This window comes from Ovis aries, chromosome 1, assembly GCF_016772045.2.
Source record: "Ovis aries strain OAR_USU_Benz2616 breed Rambouillet chromosome 1, ARS-UI_Ramb_v3.0, whole genome shotgun sequence".
Taxonomy (NCBI): Eukaryota; Metazoa; Chordata; class Mammalia; order Artiodactyla; family Bovidae; genus Ovis; species Ovis aries.
This window is the reverse complement of record NC_056054.1, coordinates 25,226,848-25,248,007: the sequence shown is the minus strand read 5'-3', so window position 1 is coordinate 25,248,007 and position 21,160 is coordinate 25,226,848. Positions and strand designations below refer to the sequence as shown.

Below are 21,160 nucleotides of genomic sequence, written 5' to 3'. Positions count from 1 at the left end.
TGATTTTAAAAAGCCTCTGAGCTGGGTCCTGTCTAGCCCTGAATATCTAATGTGTAATATGCTGCTTCTGCTACAGAATCTTAGTCCGATTTTTTTCAAAAGAGCAGTTCCATAAGGTGAAACAAATGTTTGTAGGTGTTGATGGCTTATAGTGTTTAAGGAAATGAATAGAGGCACTGGAAGATTTCTGACATTACAAAAAATGTAATTTGAACAAAGGAGGCAAAAATTCACTTTTGAGATTTGTGCTTGAGAGAAAGTCACATGATATATTATTTCTCATTTTCTAGATGACAGGTTTGATTTTCTTGTGTTACTGGGAGACTAAGTCTCAGTTTTCTATAGGGACAGTTCTTACTTTTTGGTGCTGTGTTAATTTTTTTTTTTTCATTAAAAAATGGTAACAGGTGACATTAATATGAAGTGCATTCTTAGCTTTTTTTAAAAATTAATGTGGAACTTGAGTCTCAGAGAGGGCCAGTAAATTGGTTTAGTAACTAATAGTGATAGAATTTAGATAATGCTTTTCAACATAGTAATCATTAATTTTATACATTCTCAAGAAATTCTCCAAAATTATGAATTATACTTTGGAGAATCACTGCTTTAGATCCACCAAAATAGTTTTATAAAGAATTCTCAAATGGATCAACCTGATATGCATGAAATTTAAGGACCCATCAAAATAAACTTCTACACTCCTTAGAGGCAAACCATTAAATACAGACATTCATTGAGCCTGCTAGGCTCCTCTGTCCATGGAGTTTTGCAGGCAAGAATACTGGATTGGGTTACCATTTGCTACTCCAGGGGATCTTCCTGACCCAGGTATCGAATCCCCGTCTTTACATCTCCTGCATTGGCAGGCAGATTCTTTACCACTGAACCACTGGGAAGCCTTCAAAATAATGACTACACTGTTCATAATAGAAGCAGTGAAAGCCAGGAGACAATGTAATGATGTTTCTAAGTGCCAAAGAAATAAAATGTCAACCTGGAATGCTATATTCAACAAAAGTATCTTTCAGAAATGAAAACTAAGTTAAGACTTTATTTTTCATACAAAAGCTACAAAAGCTATTACACTATCGAAGTAAATTCCTCAAGCTGGAGAAAATGATACCTGATAGGAAACTAGATTAACACAAAGAAACGAAGAGATATGGTAAAAATATGAGTATATTTTTCTTATGTTTAAATTTCTTTAAAAGATAATTGACTTTATAGATGTAAAGGTATGGAAAGAACACAAACAACAGGAAAGAGGAATGGAAGTATGTTTTTGTCAGACAAGTCCTGTGTTATTTGAAGATGGACTTTGTGAAATTGAATATGCATATTGTAAACCCTAGACCATCCCTAAAACAATGAAACACACATAAAAGTAATTAAGTCAAGTGTTGAAATGAAATGAAAATACCTAAAATATTTGATATTTGCAAATGAAGGTAGAGAAAGATGATAAATAAAAATCAAGACAAATAGAAAACAAATAATAAGCATATAGATAATTATCTTCACATCCTTATGAGAATGTAGAGATTGTGAGACTGTGTAACAAAGAAAAACCAATTATATATATATAAGAAATCTACTTTACATAGAAAGTATAAGATTGAAATATAAATAAGAAAATAGTAACCAATATATGTGTTCTATTAATCACATATTATGTTAATACTAAATGAACTAAAATTCTGTGCAAGTACTATTATGAAGGCTAAATGGGGACACTTCATAATGATGAAAATGTCAATTAATCCTAAAGACATAAGTGTCCTAAATGTGGTCATATATAATAACAACTTTTAAAGTCTGTGTACTAAAAACTAATCACTAGAACTGCAATGAGAAAAGGAAAAAAACTACAGTTGTAATTGGGCATAAAAACACTCCTTTCTCATAGTAATGTTCAAAACACTAGATAGAAAATATGAATAGTGTATCAACCAATTTGACTTACTTGAAATAGATAAAATTCTTCTTAAAACCATGCATACATGCATGCTCAGTCACTTACTCATGTCCAACTCTTTGCTACCACATGGGCTATAGCCCACCAGGCTTTTTCTGTGCCTGGAGTTTTTCAGGCAAGCATACTGGAGTGAGTTGCCATTTCCTTCTCCAGGGAATATTCCCGACCCAGGGATCAAACCTATGTCTCCTACACTGCAGGTGGATTCTTTTACCACTGAGCCACTTGGGAAGCCCTCTCATAACCGTAGGAAAATTTATATTCTTTTCACCTGTATTTGCTACATTCATTAAGGTTAAAAAAAAACGCTCTGCCATGAAAGAAGTCACAGAAAGTGAACCAAAGTGACTTAAAAAGTCATGTGAGGTGTGTTCTCTGACTCAGTGGAATTAAAATAGAAATCAAAGGAAACTTGAAAATTCTGATACATTTGGTAATTAACATACAAGTTAAGTGTGCATTGTAAGTTGCTTCAGTCATGTCCAACTGTCTGGGACCCTATGGGCTCTTGCCTGCCAGGCTTCTTTGTCCATGGGATTCTCCAGACAAGAATACTGGAGGTAATTAACATATCTCTAAGTAAACTAAGGATCAGCAAAGAAATCACAAAGGAAATTAGAAAATATTTTTAGTTATGATGGAAACATCGCATATCAACATTTGTTTTATGCTGACAAAGTGGTATGGAAGGGAAATTTACAGTTCACATGCTTATTTATGTAAGAAGAAAGTTCTGAAAGCAATGATCAAAGCTTCCACTTAAGAAACAAGAAAAGTGTCCCCACCCCACCCTACCCTTCTGCTTTTGAGAACCAAATATACATTTACCAACTGGACTAGAAAACCTCATAATTCATGAGGCTTTGGATGGAGTACAGTTGATTCTTGAACAACTCAGGGGTTAGGGGCACCAACCCTTTGTACTACTTAAAATCCACGTATAACTTATAGTCAACCCTCTGTATATCCTTTTCCTCTCTATCTGTAGTACCTCATCCACTAATTCAACCAACTGCAAATTGTATAATACTGTAGTGTTTACTGTTGAAAAATAATCCATGTATAAGTGAACCCTCATAGTTCAAACCTGTGTTGTTTAAGAGTTAACTGTACTAAGAAGGCTCTTGTCTTAGTAATGTCAAGATTAGTCTTAAATACTGCTCATGTGGTACAACATCTTAAAAGCAAAGACTCAAAAGGACAGAACTATTTTCAAGTAACTGCCTCCCAAAATAAAGCTCAAGTATATTTATAGAAATAAGAAAATATTTAGCACCTATTGAGGTAAAATTCACAGTGTCTGGCATCCAATAAAGATTACCAAGCATACAAGAACGAGGAAAGCCTGGCCCATAAAGAAAAATCAGTTAACCAAAACAACCCGGAATTGACATAGATGTTGGAATTAGCAAATAAGGACATTAAAACAATTATTATAACTGTTACTTAGGTTCAGAAAGAGAAAAAATTTCAAATCATAAATGACTGAAAATGTAAAATTGCCCAAATCAAATGTCTTGAGGTTAAGACCATGATGTCTGAGATGAAAAACATAAAGTGGGATTAACAGAAGATTAGACATTGAAGAAGAAAACATCAGTGAATTTGAAGACATCACAGTAAAAACCAGTTTGGAAAAGTGTTTGACTCTTTCCTACAGAGTTAAAAATACACTGACCATTCTTCTCATAGGTATTTACCCGAGAGAAATGAAATCATATGTCCCATCAAAGACACATATGTTATTTGTAACCTCAAATATTTATTTGTAGCCTCAAACTGTGGAAAACAACAAATATCCATAAGTCAGTGAATGGATAGACAAATTGTTTTATATTCATACAATGGAATGCTATTTAGTAATAAAAGAAACAGATTGTCATTACATGTAACAATGTGGAAGAATCTCAAACAATGTATTTTGAATGAAAGCCGTATTTTAAAAGTATATTCTGAAATTCCTTTTATCTAAAATTTTAGATAATTTGAACCAATTCATAATGACCAAAATCAAATCACTGGTTCCCTGGGGATACGGAAAGGGATAGTGTGGAAGAGTTAACAAGGTATATAAGAAAACTTTTTGGGATTGCTGAATAAATTCATAATCTTGATGATGATGATGGTTTCACTGCTTTATATATTTGTTAAAACTTAACAAATTATAGATTGTGAATATGTGTATTTTGTTTTTACCAATCATAATAAAACTTAAATGTTTTTGAAAAGAGCTAATCGAACCCCAAGTAAGTATGAAAGGAAAAACTTATATATATATAGACACAGGCATAGAAGTCAATAAAGCAGAAAATGGATAAACATTATAGAGAAAATGAACTAAATGAACACAACCTAAAGCTTTTTTTTTTATTTTTGAGACGATCAATAAAGGTGGTAATTCTCTTGCTAATGTTAGTAAGAACAAGAGAGAAAACACAAGTTAAACATATTGAGAATGAAAGGTACCTACAAACATTAAGTGGATTATAAGGCAACATTAAAATAGATTCATGCTAGAAAACTTGGAAGTTACATAAAACACTTTAAAAGCTAGAAAAATTATTTTAAAGGTGTAAGTTACCACAACTGACAGAGAAAAAATTTAAAATCTTAATTGCTCTACATCTAATATATAAAGCTATAACAATCACAGCCTTCCCTGTTCCCTTCCCCGCTCCCTTCCCCCCTTCCTCCTCCTCCAAAAAAAAGCGAACTCCCAAGCCCAGATGGATTCACTGGTAAAGTCTGTCTAATATTTATGGAAGAAGTGTTAGAAATCATTCACAAATAGTGAAAGATGAAGTATTACCTAATTTATTTTATGTAATCAGCATTAACCCTGATAAAATCAGACAAAGACGTTATAGGAAAAGGAAACTATTATAGACTGGTATTTCTTACAGTCTAGAGGCAGAAATCCTTTATAAATATTTATAAGTTGAACTCATTAAATGTAACACAATATATAAATATGTATGATACCTTGGAGAAGGCAGTGGCACCCCACATCAGTACTCTTGCCTGGAAAATCCCATGGACGGAGGAGCCTAGTAGGCTGCAGTCCATGGGGTCGCGAAGAGTCAGACAACTGAAGTGGCTTCACTTTGACTTTTCACTTTCATGCATTGGAGGAGGAAATGGCAACCCACTCCAGTATTCTTGCCTAGAAAATCCCAGGGACGAGGGAGCCTGGTGGGCTGCCGTCTATGGGGTCGCACAGAGTCGGACATGACTGAAGCGACTTAGCAGCAGAAGCAGCAGCATAATGATACCTCATGATCAAGTGGGCTTTACTCAGGAATACAAGGCTTGTTTAACAGTTTATATATAATCCATTATTAATTCACCATATTAGTACAATGAATAAGAGAAAATCTATTGATCATTTTAATAGCTGGAGGGAAAAACATTTGACAACAATATTTGGCTTGTCAAAAGCATTGACAACAATATTTAACAACAATATTTGGCTTCTCTGGTGGCTCAGTGGTAAAGCATCCACCACCAATAAAGGAGATGCAGGTTCAATCCCTGGGTCGGGAAGATCTCCTGGGGAAGGAAATGGCAATGCATTCTAGTAATCTTGACCAGGAAACGCCATAGACAGAGGAGCCTGGCAGGCTACAGTCCTCGGGGTTGAAAAGACGCGACTTGTTGACTAAAAAATATTTAAAATTTCATTTATTTAAAAAAAAATTTAAGTAATTAAACTCCCAGCAAAGTATGAATAAAAGGAAGCAACCCCACAATGGTTCTCTTTTCTTCATATCCTCACCATCACTTATCTCTTGTCTTTTCGATGGTAGCCATTCTAACAGATATGAGATGATACCACATTATGGCTTTTTGTTTGTATTTCCCTAGTGTTCAGTGATATTGAGCATCTTTTCATGTACCTGTTGGCCATTTATTGTCTTCTTTGGAAAGATGTCTAATCAGTTCAGTTTTAGTTTGATTACTTAGGGGCTTTTGGTTATTGAGTTATGTGAGTTCTTTATATATTTTGGATATTAAACCTGTATCTCATATATGCTTGGCAGTCAGTGGAGTGTTCCTTGATGAAGTCTACATATCATCAGTTTTCACATATAGGGGTACTGTAGTGGCAGTGCCATCTGCCTGTAATGTAGGAGACCTGGGTTCAATCCATGGGTCAGGAAGCTCCCCTGGAGAAGAGAATGGCAACCTACTCCAGTATCCTTGCCTAGAGAATTCCATGGACAGAGGAGCCTGGTGGGCTGCAGTCTATAGGATTGCAAAGAGTTGAACACAACCAAGTGATGTAACACAATCACAATCACATAAGAAATATGGCTCACCTTTCTCTTATTTCCATGAAGAGAACAATCCTTTCTCAACAGTGATATTTTTGAAGGTCAAAGTTGATGTATTTTGTGCTTCTAAAATATAATGTTGAATCAGAATTCTTTTTATGATGTTTAATCACTATCCAAAGTGCCCAGATAGGAATTTTCTTAGGAAAGCAAAAAAAAAAAAAAGTCACTACGGACACTTTCCCAGTGATTATGTATGGATGTGAGAGTTGGACTATAAAGAAAGCTGAGTGCCGAAGAATTGATGCTTTTGAACTGTGGTGTTGGAGAAGACTCTTGAGAGTCCCTTGGACTGCAAGGAGATCCAACCAGTCCATCCTAAAGGAGATCAGTCCTGGGTGTTCATTGGAAGAACAGATGTTGAAGCTGAAACTCCAATACTTTGGCCACCTGATGTGAAGAGCTAACTCATTTGAGAAGAGCTGGGAGGGATTGAGGGCAGGAGGAGAAAGGGACAACAGAGAATGAGATGGTTGGACGGCATCACTGACTGAATGGACATGAGTTTGGGTGAACTCTGGGAGTTGATGATGGACAGGGAGGCCTGGTGTGCTGTGGTTCTTAGGGTTGCCAAGAGTTGGACATGACTGAGCAACTGAACTGACTGAACTGAAGACCATGAAGGGTTTGATTGTACCATTGCTTACCTAGACCACTGTGATTCCATAGAACTTGTGTAGGGTAAGCTCCACCTTCCTTCTTTTCCTTTATCAGCATGGAATTACTTTTCTTTTAATGTATAGTATGATCATTTTCTGCAGTGTTCAAATCACTTATTATAAATGGAATTGTATTACATATTAATCTAAAATTATAGACTAACCAATCTAATAAAAGCATATACATGAAATATTTGTACATTCTGATTTAATGATCTGTAGAACCAGAAATAAGCTGGTTAATTAATAAGTAGACTTGATTCTTGAAAAGTGCTTTGTAGCATGCTGGAAAAATTGTGTTTCCTTACTGTTTCTCATTAGCAGCATTTTCACTTTTGCTTTTACCTTTTGGTCTTTTTTTTCACCGAGTAGTATATCCTTTCCTTTGATTTGATTCTCCTTTACAACCCTAATATACTTCATGCTTGGTTTTAATCCAGCTACAATTGAAACTTGAGTTGAAGTCTCATCTGTCTCACAAAGCCTTCTCTAGTTGATCCAACATAACTTTTTTTTTTCTTTTCTTAAATTCTGTTCCTTTTCAAGACAGTTTTAATTGTCTTCTAGATTATATGCTTTGGTTTTTTTTTTTTTTTTTTTTTTAATTTTTTTATTTTTAAAATTTTAAAATCTTTAATTCTTACATGCATTCCCAAACATGAACCCCCCTCCCACCTCCCTCCCCATAACATCTTTCTGGGTCATCCCCATGCACCAGCCCCAAGCATGCTGCATCCTGCGTCAGACATAGACTGGCGATTCAATTCACATGATAGTATACATGTTAGAATGTCATTCTCCCAAATCATCCCACCCTCTCCCTCTCCCTCTGAGTCCAAAAGTCCGTTATACACATCTGTGTCTCTTTCCCTGTCTTGCATACAGGGTCGTCATTGCCATCTTCCTAAATTCCATATATATGTGTTAGTATACTGTATTGGTGTTTTTCTTTCTGGCTTACTTCACTCTGTATAATCGGCTCCAGTTTCATCCATCTCATCAGAACTGATTCAAATGAATTCTTTTTAACGGCTGAGTAATACTCCATTGTGTATATGTACCACAGCTTTCTTATCCATTCATCTGCTGATGGACATCTAGGTTGTTTCCATGTCCTGGCTATTATAAACAGTGCTGCAATGAACATTGGAGTACATGTGTCTCTTTCAATTCTGGTTTCCTCGGTGTGTATGCCCAGAAGTGGGATTGCTGGGTCATAAGGTAGATCTATTTGCAATTTTTAAGGAATCTCCACACTGTTTTCCATAGTGGCTGTACTAGTTTGCATTCCCACCAACAGTGTAGGAGGGTTCCCTTTTCTCCACACCCTCGCCAGCATTTATTGCTTGCAGATTTTTGGATCGCAGCCATTCTGACTGGTGTGAAGTGGTACCTCATTGTGGTTTTGATTTGCATTTCTCTAATAATGAGTGATGTTGAGCATCTTTTCATGTGTTTGTTAGCCATCCGTATGTCTTCTTTGGAGAAATGTCTATTTAGTTCTTTGGCCCATTTTTTGATTGGGTCGTTTATTTTTCTGGAGTTGAGCTGCAGAAGTTGCTTGTATATTTTTGAGATTAGTTGTTTGTCAGTTGCTTCATTTGCTATTATTTTCTCCCATTCAGAAGGCTGTCTTTTCACCTTGCTTATATTTTCCTTTGTTGTGCAGAACTTTCATGGATGTTGTCTCCTCTTATCCTTGAACCTTAGAGGTAGATAAGATAGACAGTATTATTCCCCATTTTACAGATAGAAAAACTAAGAATAGACAAGTTATTTTATTTCTTTAAGACTTCAACCCCAAATTGCATTGCACAGTTTGCTTTCCTTATACTCTAATGCTTCAGGTTTTATACTTTACTGACTACTCCCACCATATGCTGATCACATATTGGTCTGTTGGTTGATTTGAAGTAGATTGTTTCTATTCAAAACCCCATCACTGATATCTGTTTCTTTTTTAAAAAACTGCTTAATTAATAAGTTTTTTATTATAATGTTGAAACTTCACTTCTTCAAAGGGGCATCAATGTTGTATGATCAAGATTTGAAGTTTGGCCTATTGAAATTTTTCATATTCATTCGTGAAACAAATGTCATTGACTTGAGAACCATATGCCTAATATTAGTACTAGCTTTGGATATGAATAAATGTTGATTGTATTATTTTGTTATTAATATCTGGTCTCTTCTTATTTGTACAGGAGAAATTAAACAGATTTTAGAAAATGAACTTCAGATACCTGTGTCTAAAATGCTGTTAAAAGGCTGGAAGACTGGAGACGTGGAAGACAGTGTGAGTTTCATAATTACCTAGAAATAAAAGAAAATTAAGTTATGCTATTGACTAAAGTATAAAATTGATTTTTGTTTATGTTGTTACATATGACAGATGGAGATTTGGTAATAGTAACTTAGTTTAAGAATACAGCAAACAGTGTTTTTCAAGTTAAAACATTTCATAGTTAATCAGCAACATTCGTTAGGTATATAAGTGAAATCACTCTTTGGCATATTTTTCCTATTTATAAGTATTTTATAGAAGTCAACTTGACATCTTTTTCTGAGAGCATTTTATCCTTTTCTCAAACCTCATATGATGTCAGTAATTGCCTTGGAATAATAATTTTCTAAACAGTTACTTGTTGGCCTGAAAGAAGTCATACTCAGTTTATATACATTTATGAAAGTGAGTTTTAGACACTCAGTTGTTTCCAACTCTTTGCAACCTCATGGACTGTAGTAGCCCACCAGGCTCTTCTGTCCTTGCAATTCTCCAGGCAAGAATACTGGAGTGGGGAGCTATTCCCTTCTCCAGGGGATTGTCCCAACCCAGGGATTAAACCTTGCATTGCAGGAACCGAGGGCTCCTGCAGTGCAGGTGGATTCTTTACCATCTGAGCCACCAGGGAAGCCCACATATATTTATATCAAGCATTTATATGAAACAAAAAGGTAATAGGAAATATTTTTAACTTAGAAAATTTAAATGGTAAGAATACTTCTTTGTTAGGTGGATAGGGTCAGGTGCATGGATGAGTTATATTTTAAGAGTTTACACAAAATGTTGCAATTTTAAGCTAGTAGTTGCTATTCTCAAGCACCCATTTACAGCCTCAGGCACATTCTTTTTTCTGACAGAGTGAGTCAGATGGAAAGAAATGAGTTAACTAAAGTTTTAGGTGTTTGAAATAGAAATAACTAAATCTTTTCACACTAGTTAATGAGCTGATATTTAAATACCAGGCATGAACTTAAAATCTTCAACTTTAGGTTCAGCTCTCTGTCAATAGCTTCTGGTAGACATTGTGCTTATAAATATTTGTATGTGAGTTCATTTGATACATGGAGATACTCTGAGTACTTTATTAAGTTATTTATAGGAATTTCAGGTTGGCAAGATACTTATAAATTTAGGTAAAAATTAGTGATGTGCTATATTATTATTATAATATCAATAACTTCAGATATGTAGATAACACTACCCTAATGGCAGAAAGCTAAGAGGAATTAAAGAGCCTCTTGATAAAGGTGAGAGAGGAGAGTAAGAAAGCAGATTTAAAACTCAACATTCACAAAACTAAGGTCGTAACATCCAGTCCCGCCACTTCAGGGCAAATAGATGGGGAAGCAGTGGGAAGAGTGACAGACTTTATTTTCTTGGGCTCCAGAATCACTACAGATGGTGACTGCAGCCATGAAATTAAAAGATGCTTGCTCTTTGGAAAAAAAGCTATGACAACCTAGACAGCATATTAAAAAGCAGAGACATCACTTTGCCGACAAAGATCTGTCTAGTCAAAGCTGTGTTTTCTGGTAGTCATGCACGGATGTGAGAGTTGGTCCATAAAGAAAGCTAAGCATCGAAGAATTGATACTTTTGAACTGTGGTGTTGGAGAAGGCTCTTGAGAGTCCCTTTGACTGCATGGAGATCAAACCAGTCCATCCTAAAGGAAATCAGTTTTCATTGGAAGGACTGATGCTGAAACTGAAACCCTAATACTTTGGCCACCTAATGTGAAGAACCAACTAATTGGAAAAGACCTTGATGCAGGGAAAGATTGAAGGCAGGTGGAGAGGGGGGCAACAGAGGATGAGATGATTGGATGGCATCATCGACTCAGTGGACATGAGTTTGAGCAAACTCCGGAGATGATGAAGGACAGCTAAGCCTGGTATGCTGCACTCCACGGGGTCCCAAAGAGTTGGACATGATTGAGCGACTGAACAACAGCAATATTAGGAGTTAGTTCACTTTTTCTGTACTGAGCGAGGTAGTTAATATTTTAGGCTTTGTGGACCATGGAATCTCTGTTGCAACCGCTCAGTTCTGCTATCATAGATGAAAATAACTTTAGACCATATAAGAACCAGTGAGCATGACTGTTGGATTAAATCAATATTTGTGGACATAGAAATTTTCATTTTATATAATTTCACATGTCAGACACTACTCTTCTTTTGATTTGTTTTCAAACATTTAAAAATGCAAAAACCATGCTTGGCTGACAGGACATACAAAAGTTAAGTAGTAGGCTGAATTTTTGCACAGGGTATAGTTGACTGTCACCTGGTCCTTTATGGCTGTTCTAATTGAAACGTAGGTTTAAGAATAAAAAGAAGTGTTGACTGAGTAAACCAACAACCTTGGTAGAAATAAAACAACAAAATGCTTAGTTTACATAGCTGTATCATTTATCCATTCATTTATTGGGAAACCCATGGATATGAATTACCTACCTGGCATTTTTGGTAGCTTGTAAAAAGAAAGGTACACACTTTCAAAATGTTCTTAAAGCAGTGTGTTCTGATAAGTTGTTTCTCAGTAGCCATAAGAGATTGGTTCCAACATCTCCCCCCTCACACCAAAATCTATGGATGCTCAAGTTCAGTTCAGGTCAGTTGCTCAGTCATGTCCGACTCTGCGACCCCATGAACCGCAACACACCAAGCCTCGCTGTCCATCACCAACTCCAGGAGTCCACCCAAACCCATGTCCGTTGAGTCGGTGATGCCATCCAACCATCTTATCCTCTGTCGTCCCCTTCTCCTCCTGCCCCCAATCCCTCCCAGCATCAGGGTCTTTTCCAATGAGTCAACTCTTCACATCAGGTGTCCAAAGTATTAGAGTTTCAGCTTCAGCATCAGTCCTTCCAGTGAATATCCAGAACTGATCTCCTTTAGGATGGACTGGTTGGATCTTCTTGTAGTCCATGGGACACTCAAGAGTCTTCTCCAACACCACAGTTCAAAAGCATCAATTCTTTTGAAGATGCTCAGCTTTCTTTATAGACCAACTCTCACATCCATACATGACCACTGGAAAAACCATAGCCTTGACTAGATGGACCTTTGCTGACAAAGTAATGTCTCTGCTTTTGAATATGCTGTTTAGGTTGGTCATAACTTTCCTTCCAAGGAGTAAGCATCTTTTAATTTCATGGCTGCAATCACCCTCTGCAGTGATTTTGGAGCTCAGAAAAATGAAGTCAGCCCCTTATATAAAATGGCATCGTATTTGCATATAACCTATACATCCTCTGTATGCTTTAAATCATCTCTAGATAACTTACAATACGTAATACAATGTAAGTGCTATGTAAATAGTTGCTGATGTGTGGCAAATTCAAGTTTTGCTTTTTGGAGCTTCTGGATTTTTTATTTTTACGAGTATTTTCCATCCTTGGGTGTGGAACCTATGGATACAGAGGGCTGACTGTTTATGTGCTCTTCTCCCTAAGTGATATTTCCTATTTCTATGCCATTAGTTTTCTGATTGCTCCCAAATGTGTATTGCTAGGTTATATGTCTGTGAATTCATATAACCAAATTGGTAGTTCAGTTTTATTCTTGCATATTTTATTGGCATTTTTAGCTTAACATATTTAAAATGGAACTTTTGATTTCCCTTCCCATGCCATTTCTCTACCAGTCTTCCCCAATAAATGGCAGAACCATATTACCACTGCTAAATCCAAAAATGTGGGCATTAATCTTTTCCCATTTGAAAAACACCTAATCCTCGGAAACTGACTCAGCACATTGTATATCAACTATACTTCAGTAAAATAAATTTTAATAAATAAATTAATTGGCCATGCTCTGCAGCTTGCGCGATCTTAATTCTCCAACCAGGGACTGATCCTGGGTCATGGCAGTAAAAGCACTGAGTCCTAGGCACTGGATTGCCAGGGAGTTCCTCAATAAAATAATTTAGAAAAACTTTCAAAAGTACCTAATCCTTAGTAAGTCCTATAGACTCTGTTTTCAAAATATGTCTCAACCATAGCCACTTTACAGTATTGTTATTGCACGGCCTAATCCATGCTGTTAGCATATCTTGCCTGGGCCAGTGTAATAGCTTCATTATTGTTTTTTCAGCTTTTTTGGGGGGGATTCTTCCTATGCATTCTCCATAGAGGAGTGACAGTGTTTCTTTAAAAACATGAATTATATCACTCTCCTAGTAAAGTATAACTTTTTATTGCACTTTGAATAAAATTCAATCTATTCACTGTGGTTTAAAAGGTATTATATTATTTACCCTATATTCACCTCTACAACCTCATCTTCAACCTTTCATACCTTCACTTTCTAAGCTGTGATCATAGAACCTTTTAATTCTTCTAAAATGCTCGAGCTGTTTACATCTTTATCTGACAGATGCTGTTTAGCTGCCTGGAATGCTTTACCCTCAGTTCTTCACATGGGTAATTTTTTCATCCTTCAAGTCTCAGCTTAAACGGTACTTTCTTAATAGATGTTTGTATTTTGTAAAATAGCTCCCATCCCAGCATTTTCTATCACGACACCATAAAAAATGGTGTTTCTTTCATCATTAGATATCCAATGCCTGATATAATAAGCATCAAATAAATGTTTGTGGTATGACTGACCTACTTAAAGTATATGTTTAATCATATCATATGTGGTTTGAGAAGAAAGATTTATTGGAAAATCTTTGGATCAGGAATGGTAAAGTGACAATAAAGATCAAGTGGAAGACCAAGCTGTTATCAGTAGTCATCAAAGTAAAATAATGAAAGATAAAAAATGGTAAAAGTAACTTTCCTGTGTTTGTATGCCATATTTTTATTTGTTTGCATGTTAACTCTTGCAAGGTAACGCAGATCCATTTCAGAATAACTTGCATATGTTTGACAAAAAGATTCAGAACTTTAAGGCTTCCTGGATGATTGTGAAGTTATGATTAATTGTCTATTACAGTGTTTTTTTCAAACCGTGGGTCACAAATCATTAGTGAGTTGTGAAGTTAATTGAGTGGGTTATATCTAGCATTTAAAGAAAAGGAAATAGTATAAAGGATGTCAGAATATATTGCAAATAATGAGTAAGGCTTAAGGGATGACAAATATAAGTCAAGAACAAGTCCCAAAGCTTGTGAAGGAAGACTCTGCCTTTAGTAAGAAAGATGGGTACTCTCATGGAGGGTCAAGAATAAATTCATTAGGTTATATGCTAGGATAAGATCAGCTCTCCCCAGGTGTCCCTGTTTCATATACAGGGTTAAAAGTGATTCCTAGATATCTACTCCACATTTCTTTCCAATACTTTCAGCCTTGACATTATTATTTGCTTTGATTCAACCAGAACCAGTTTCATTATGCCTTTTTATGCCAGTCACCACAAGAGTCTCAGATTCCCAGATTATTCCTCATTTAAATCTCCATAGCCTCTGTACAGCCCATATCTGTCACTCTTCATTTTGCTCTCCACTGCTTGAAAATTTTTTCCTGAGCCCTGTGGGACTAATTTCATCATTAGCAAAATTCCTTCTATTGCCAACCTCTTGCCTACACATTCTCTTCACCATCTACCTCTGATTGAAATCTACCTTCCTGAGGATATTGTTTCTTTGGAGGATTCTCAGTTTTAATTGCTTTTCTCTGAAAAAGATGGGAATACCAGACCACTTGATCTGCCTCTTGAGAAACCTGTATACAGGTCAGGAAGCAACAGTTAGAACTAGACATGGAACAACAGACTGGTTCCAAATAGGAAAAGGAGTACGTCAAGGCTGTATATTGTCACCCTGCTTATTTAACTTATATGCAGAGTACATCATGTGGAGAAGGCGATGGCATCCCACTCCAGTACTCTTGCCTAGAAAATCCCGTGGACAGAGGAGCCTGGTAGGCTGCGGTCCATGGGGTCGCTAAGAGTCGGACACGACTGAGTGAGTTCACTTTCACTTTTTACTTTCATGCATTGGAGAAGGACATGGCAACCCACTCCAGTGTTCTTGCCAGGAGAATCCCAGGGAAGGGGGAGCCTGGTGGGCTGCCGTCTATGGGGTCACACAGAATCAGACACGACTGAAGTAACTTAGCAGAGTACATCATGAGAAACGCTGGGCTGGAGAAAGCACAAGCTGGAAACAAGATTGCTGGAAGAAATATCAATAACCTCAGATGTGCAGATGACACCACCCTTATAGCAGAAAGTGAAGAACTAAAGAGCCTCTTAATGAAAGGGAAAAAGGAGAGTGAAAAAGTTGGCTTAAAGCTCAACATTCAGAAAACTAAGATCATGGCATCTGGTCCCATCACTTCATGGGAAATAGATGGGGAAACATTGGAAACAGTGGCTGACTTTATTTTTCTGGGCTCCAAAATCACTGCAGATGGTGACTGCAGCCATGAAATTAAAAGATGCTTACTCCTTGGAAGGAAAGTTATGAATAAGTTAGGCAGCATATTAAAAAGCAGAGACACTACTTTGTCAACAAGGTCCGTCTAGTCAAGGCTATGGTTTTTCCAGTGGTCATGTATGGATGTGAGAGTTGGACTATAAAGAAAGCTGAGCGCCAAAGAATTGATGCTTTTGAACTGTGGTGTTGGAGAAGACTCTTGAGAGTCCCTTGGACTGCAAGGAGATCCAACCAGTCCATCCTAAAGGAAATCGGTCCTGTGTGTTCATTGGAAGGACTGATGTTGAAGCTGAAACTCCAGTACTTTGGCCACTTAATGCGAAGAGCTGACTCATTTGAGAAGACCCTGATGCTGGGAAAGATTGAAGGCAGGAAGAGAAGGGGATGACAGAGGATGAGATGGTTGGATGTCATCACCAACTCGATGGACATGGGTTTGGGTGGACTCTGGGAGTTGGTGATGGAGAGGGAAGCCTGGAGTCCTGCGGTTCATAGGGTTGCAAACAGTCGGACACGACTGAGCGACTGAACTGAACTGAAGTAGCCATTATACTACTGGACTAACTGTTAAAATATGTATCCTCATTGCTCCTCTTTTCCATTTCCGGTCCTTCCTCTCTGAAGAACCTTCAGCATTGACTTTGATGTTAAAATGTTTTTTTTTTAGTCATCCATGTGGTACAGTGGTAAAGAATCTACCTGCCAGTGCAGGAGATGCAAGAGTCATGGGTTGATCATTGGGATGAGAAGATCTCCTGGAGGAGGAAAGGGCAACCCACTCCAGGGTTCTTGCCTGGGAAATCTCAGGTCCCATGGAGCCTGGCAGGCTACTGTCTATGGGGTCCCAAAAAGTTGGACACTACTGAGCACACACACACACACATGATGATTATCTGGAGGAAGAGTTAAGTAACCTAGGTAACACTTAGTAGAGACCTCATCCAGGTCTTTTCATTTCTTAGGCTATAGCTCCTCATTTATAAAATCTTTGATTTAAGATATTTTCTATCATCTTTTCTAGGTCTGATGATCTCTGCAAACATAACTTGCTAATTTTTGCTATAATGGTCCTGAATGAAGTAGATATTAGTTGCCAGATTATGCTTCTTCAATGAAGTAATTAATAGTCTTCAACTGTGTATATAACTGTGTATATTTGTATCTCTTTGTGAGCTAAAGAATTTTTATTTTATTTTAATACTCAGATTTATGCTAACTAATACATGGGAGAAACATTTATTTGGATTTAATAGTTCTATATTATCCTATTTAGGAAATTGTCAGAAGATGAAAAGTCAAGCTGCAATGGCAATAATTTTCTAAGAATTATAGGAAAAGAATAATGCACAATCAATAGTTATTTTCTGTTTTTTTCTTTTTCTTTTTCAGACGGTCTTAAAATCACTACACTTGCCAAAAAACAACAGTCTTTATGTCCTTACACCAGATTTGCCGCCACCTTCATCATCTAGTCATTCTGGGTAAGATGTTTACTTTTCCTGGATTAGGAAATGAAAAGTGTGATTGTTAAATTTCTTTAAGCTGTGTATAAATATCAAAATTAAATCAAAGCTTGTTGAAGTTTTAGCTTACTAACAACTATTAACTATATAAAGTTTCAAACTATTTGGTTTGGAGTGTTTATTTGTTTGATTTTAGTGATGGAATCTTTTTACAAAGAAAAGCTAGCAAAACTTTGTTATATAATAAAAGAGTCATAAATGGTACTTCTCTGTTTGAAGGGAAGAATGGGAGGGAGGGAAGAGAATGAGTAACTGGAACTCTAGTGTCTCCCATGGCTGAAGCAGTATATCTTTGAGGAAATTTCTTGTGCTCTGGAGAATACAGCTTGAAATACATTGATATAAAATTTTTAATATTTTCTTTCTTTTTGGAAGAGAGAGTGTCATTCTTTTTTTAGTTTTTACAGTGAAACTCAGTATATTTATAGAATGATCAAATGATTTATATATTTAATTATATATTGTATTATTATTGCCTAATGAAGCAACCAGATCTAAAGTGAATCATTAAGCTAGTAATAGAGTCATAATTTTCCTGAGCACAGTATCCTTCTGGAACTGTGTTTAAGTTCTTAGATTTTTACAATTTTTTGCCCATTTTTTAAAAAATTTAATACAACCTGGTGTCTCTAAACTTCAAATATTGTCAAATTTTTCCCCACCACTATCTTTATTATTAGTGTAGTGAAAGAAAAAACGTCCTGTTTTCTTTACTGTACTACCCATGGAATAGTACTAGCCAACAAATGTGTCTCCTACCCGCCAAGTCTTCAACACCTACTGGCTATTCTTCAGTTTAGCAAAATTCTGATACTACTTAACTGGAGATAGCATTAGATCCCACAAGTTCAGGACTCAGCTCCATAAGACTGCCCCATATCAGATCCAATTGCAGGTATAGGTTGTCACCTGTGCTTCTGACCAACTGGCTGTGGATTGGAGGTTCCCACCACTCCCTTCTGTGTTCGATAATTTGTGAGAGAATGGCTCATAGAACTCAGAAATGCTCTATGTACTATTACCAATTTATTGTAAAACGTATTTTAAATGAACAGCCAGATGAAGAGATATATAGAATGAGATCTGAAAGGGTCTCGAGCAGAGGAGTGCTTGTAATGTTTAAGGTGTGCCCCCCTGCCAGCACATGGACGCTTTCTTTTTTACCAACCTGGAAGCTCTCCAGAGCTCTTCAAGTAGAATTTTTTATGGAGATTCACCACATAGGCATGATTGATTGAATCACTGGCTACTAGTAATTAGCCCAACCTCTAGCTCCTCTCTTCTACACAGAGTAGGGTGGGAGGGAGAGGTGGTTAAACATTCTAACCCTCTAATCATGAGGTTGGTTCTCCTGACAACCAGGATAGAAGCTCCTTAGTATCACTCTTATTACTTAAAAAATTGCAAAGATTTTAGGAGCTCTGTGTGGGGAAGAAAACAAAATGTGTATTTCTAATAGCTCATACCATTACAGGTAGATAGTATCAAAAAGAAAAGTAAATTTCACTTTACCAAAGTAGAAATCACTGAACTGAAGAAAGTTAAATCTGATATAATTGTTTCTGATAGTCTGTTAATGGTTTGTTTTAGGCTAAGAATTTAAAGATTTCTTGAGTTGCTCTGTATCTTATGTCCAGATCATATATTAATGGGAATTTGTATTTGCATATTATGAGAAACAGTACTTATAGTCCTTGTGCTTATAGTAATGTTGATTTAAATGCCAGATGAGATTATAGATATGGGTTCTGTATCTACTCAGGTACAACATTATTTTTAGGTTAGTTAAGAATGTCATCCAATATGTAATCCACATAATTAAATGTAGATAAGAGACATCATTGGTTATAGTCTGTTGCTTTCCAGTAGTATGATTAAATGGATTTTTCAAAAATGTCTTCCTGGGCTAATGGAAATGTTCATTGCCATGTGTCTCAGTCCCTAGGCAGGCAGGGGCCTACAGTGTTTCTTGAAATGCAGTGTTTATTGCAGAATGACTACTTTATATAATACTAAGCTAGTCTTCCCTGGTAGCTCAGCTGGTTCTGCCTGCAATGCAGGAGACCCCTGTGCAATTCCTGGGTGAGAAAGATCTGCTGGAGAAAGGATAGGCTACCCACTCCAGTATTCTTGGGCTTCCCTTGTGGCTCAGCTGGTAAAGAATCTGCCTGCAATGCAGGAGACCTGGGTTCGACCCCTGGGTTTGAAAGATCCTCTGGTGAAGGGAAAAGCAACCCACTCCAGTTATTCTGGCCTGGGAAATTCCATGGACTGGATAGTCCATGGGGTCACAAAGAGTCTGATAGGACTGAGTGACTTTCACTTTCACTTTTCAAAGTAATCTTCCTTAGTTGGCTGTATGGATTTTTAGCAAGTTATAATGGTGCTTTTTCCTATGTTGGAATGATAAGAAAGACAGAAAAATTCAAAGTTAAATAAAAGATACAAAAAACATATCTGGCTAGTGAGAGGAGGAGCATAGAGGCTCCTGCTGATGAGGAAGTTTATTAATGCACATAAAAGTTACAGTGTACTTCTTTTAGATATGTTAATCCAAGATATCTTTCTATAAAGCTAGAGATCATTTTTCTTTTTTTAACCTATAAAATGTATCTTAAATTCTCATTTCATGAGAGACAGTTAAAAACAAAATCCATACAGAATTTTAAAAGCTAATGGTAATAATTATTTTTAACTTAGGATTTTTACTTGTGTTTTATCAAACAAAAATAATTTTTATATCATAACTGTATAATGGAACCCAAAAGTAATTTAATATTTAGTTATATAGTATATCATATTATCAACTATGGGAGACAGTATTGCTGTGCACTAACCTACATAATAAATCAAGTCGATTTGTTTTTGCAACATTTTGTTATAATTGGTGGATTCATACAAACCTTATTTTTAATTTGTAATCCAGTTTATAATCTAAAAAGGAGAAAATATCATTCTGATTGTTATATTTGAGACCTGGCAAATAAATAAAAACTTCAAAACTGATAGAGGAAAATAGCAAAGGTTATGTACATACCACCCCATTCTTTTCCTCAGATTTGGGATTTTTTTAAAAGGTATATTTGGTTTATATGGTTGGTTTGATATTAAATTGATTTTATTCTTTTATTTTTCTGACACGAGTCAGTGGATGTGGAAAGACTGAGGGAAACTGGGTAATAAACTGCCTGTTAATTGCAGTGCAGAACTATGACAAGGTCCTGCTGCTGGATTCCACCCTTCCAATTTCAGTGCAGTGGCAAGCGTCATGTTCTTTCTTTAGAGTATCAGTCTTCTCTCAATGAATTGGACTGTACTGGTGTTATGGTGTCATTCCTAAACAAAGTTTATTATAACCAAATCAGGAAAGTAATGTTATTATAATCTATCCATGCAGAAAAGGTAAGATCTAGATAGAAAAGTCCCAGATTATAATCCCTGTTTATCTAGGGTCTTAGATTCTCCTTATATAAAATAGTAAGCATTGATTTTAGTTGCCAGGGTGTTTTTAAAAATTCATTAAACAGAAGAGGTGCATTTATATGTAAAAGCACAAATTGCAAAGCATAATTATTAAAACATGTATGCTAGTAAATACCAGTAGTAATCTTTTTCATTCAACTCTCACTTCATTTTTATAGCACCTCTGTAAGAACACAGAGGCTGATATTGATATCTATATTATAAATTAGGAAATTGAGGTATTTTAAAGAGAGTTTTGCAGCTGGTTTAAGGTCAACAGTGAATAATATTTCTGCTACTGGTATCTTCATCTGACTCTCCATCTAGCTTCTGGTTTCTTGACAAATATATAAAGCTTTATTCCAAAGATGACTTCTTTTTTGGAAGCTGTTTTCTATAATGACATTTTAAAAAAAATCTTATAATTTGTCATTATATAGTCCTTAAAATTCATTTATATGCTTTTCCGTTACTATAGTTTTCAGGAATATTGATGAAATTTTAGTGTGTGAATGACCTTTTTAGTTACTGTACA

The 21,160-nt window shown here is 36.1% G+C and overlaps 1 protein-coding gene across 7 annotated transcripts in view; it reads left to right on the top strand.

Annotated features, from left to right (window-relative positions):
* FAF1 (Fas associated factor 1) overlaps positions 1-21,160 on the top strand; it is a 497,312-nt gene that overhangs the window by 182,669 nt on the left and 293,483 nt on the right. For all 7 annotated transcript variants that reach the window (XM_042247840.2, XM_060408829.1, XM_060408824.1 and 4 more), the window contains 2 exons: positions 9,173-9,264; positions 17,030-17,121. In XM_042247840.2, the coding sequence (XP_042103774.1) occupies positions 9,173-9,264; positions 17,030-17,121 (184 nt within the window). The remainder of the gene's footprint in view (positions 1-9,172; positions 9,265-17,029; positions 17,122-21,160) is intronic.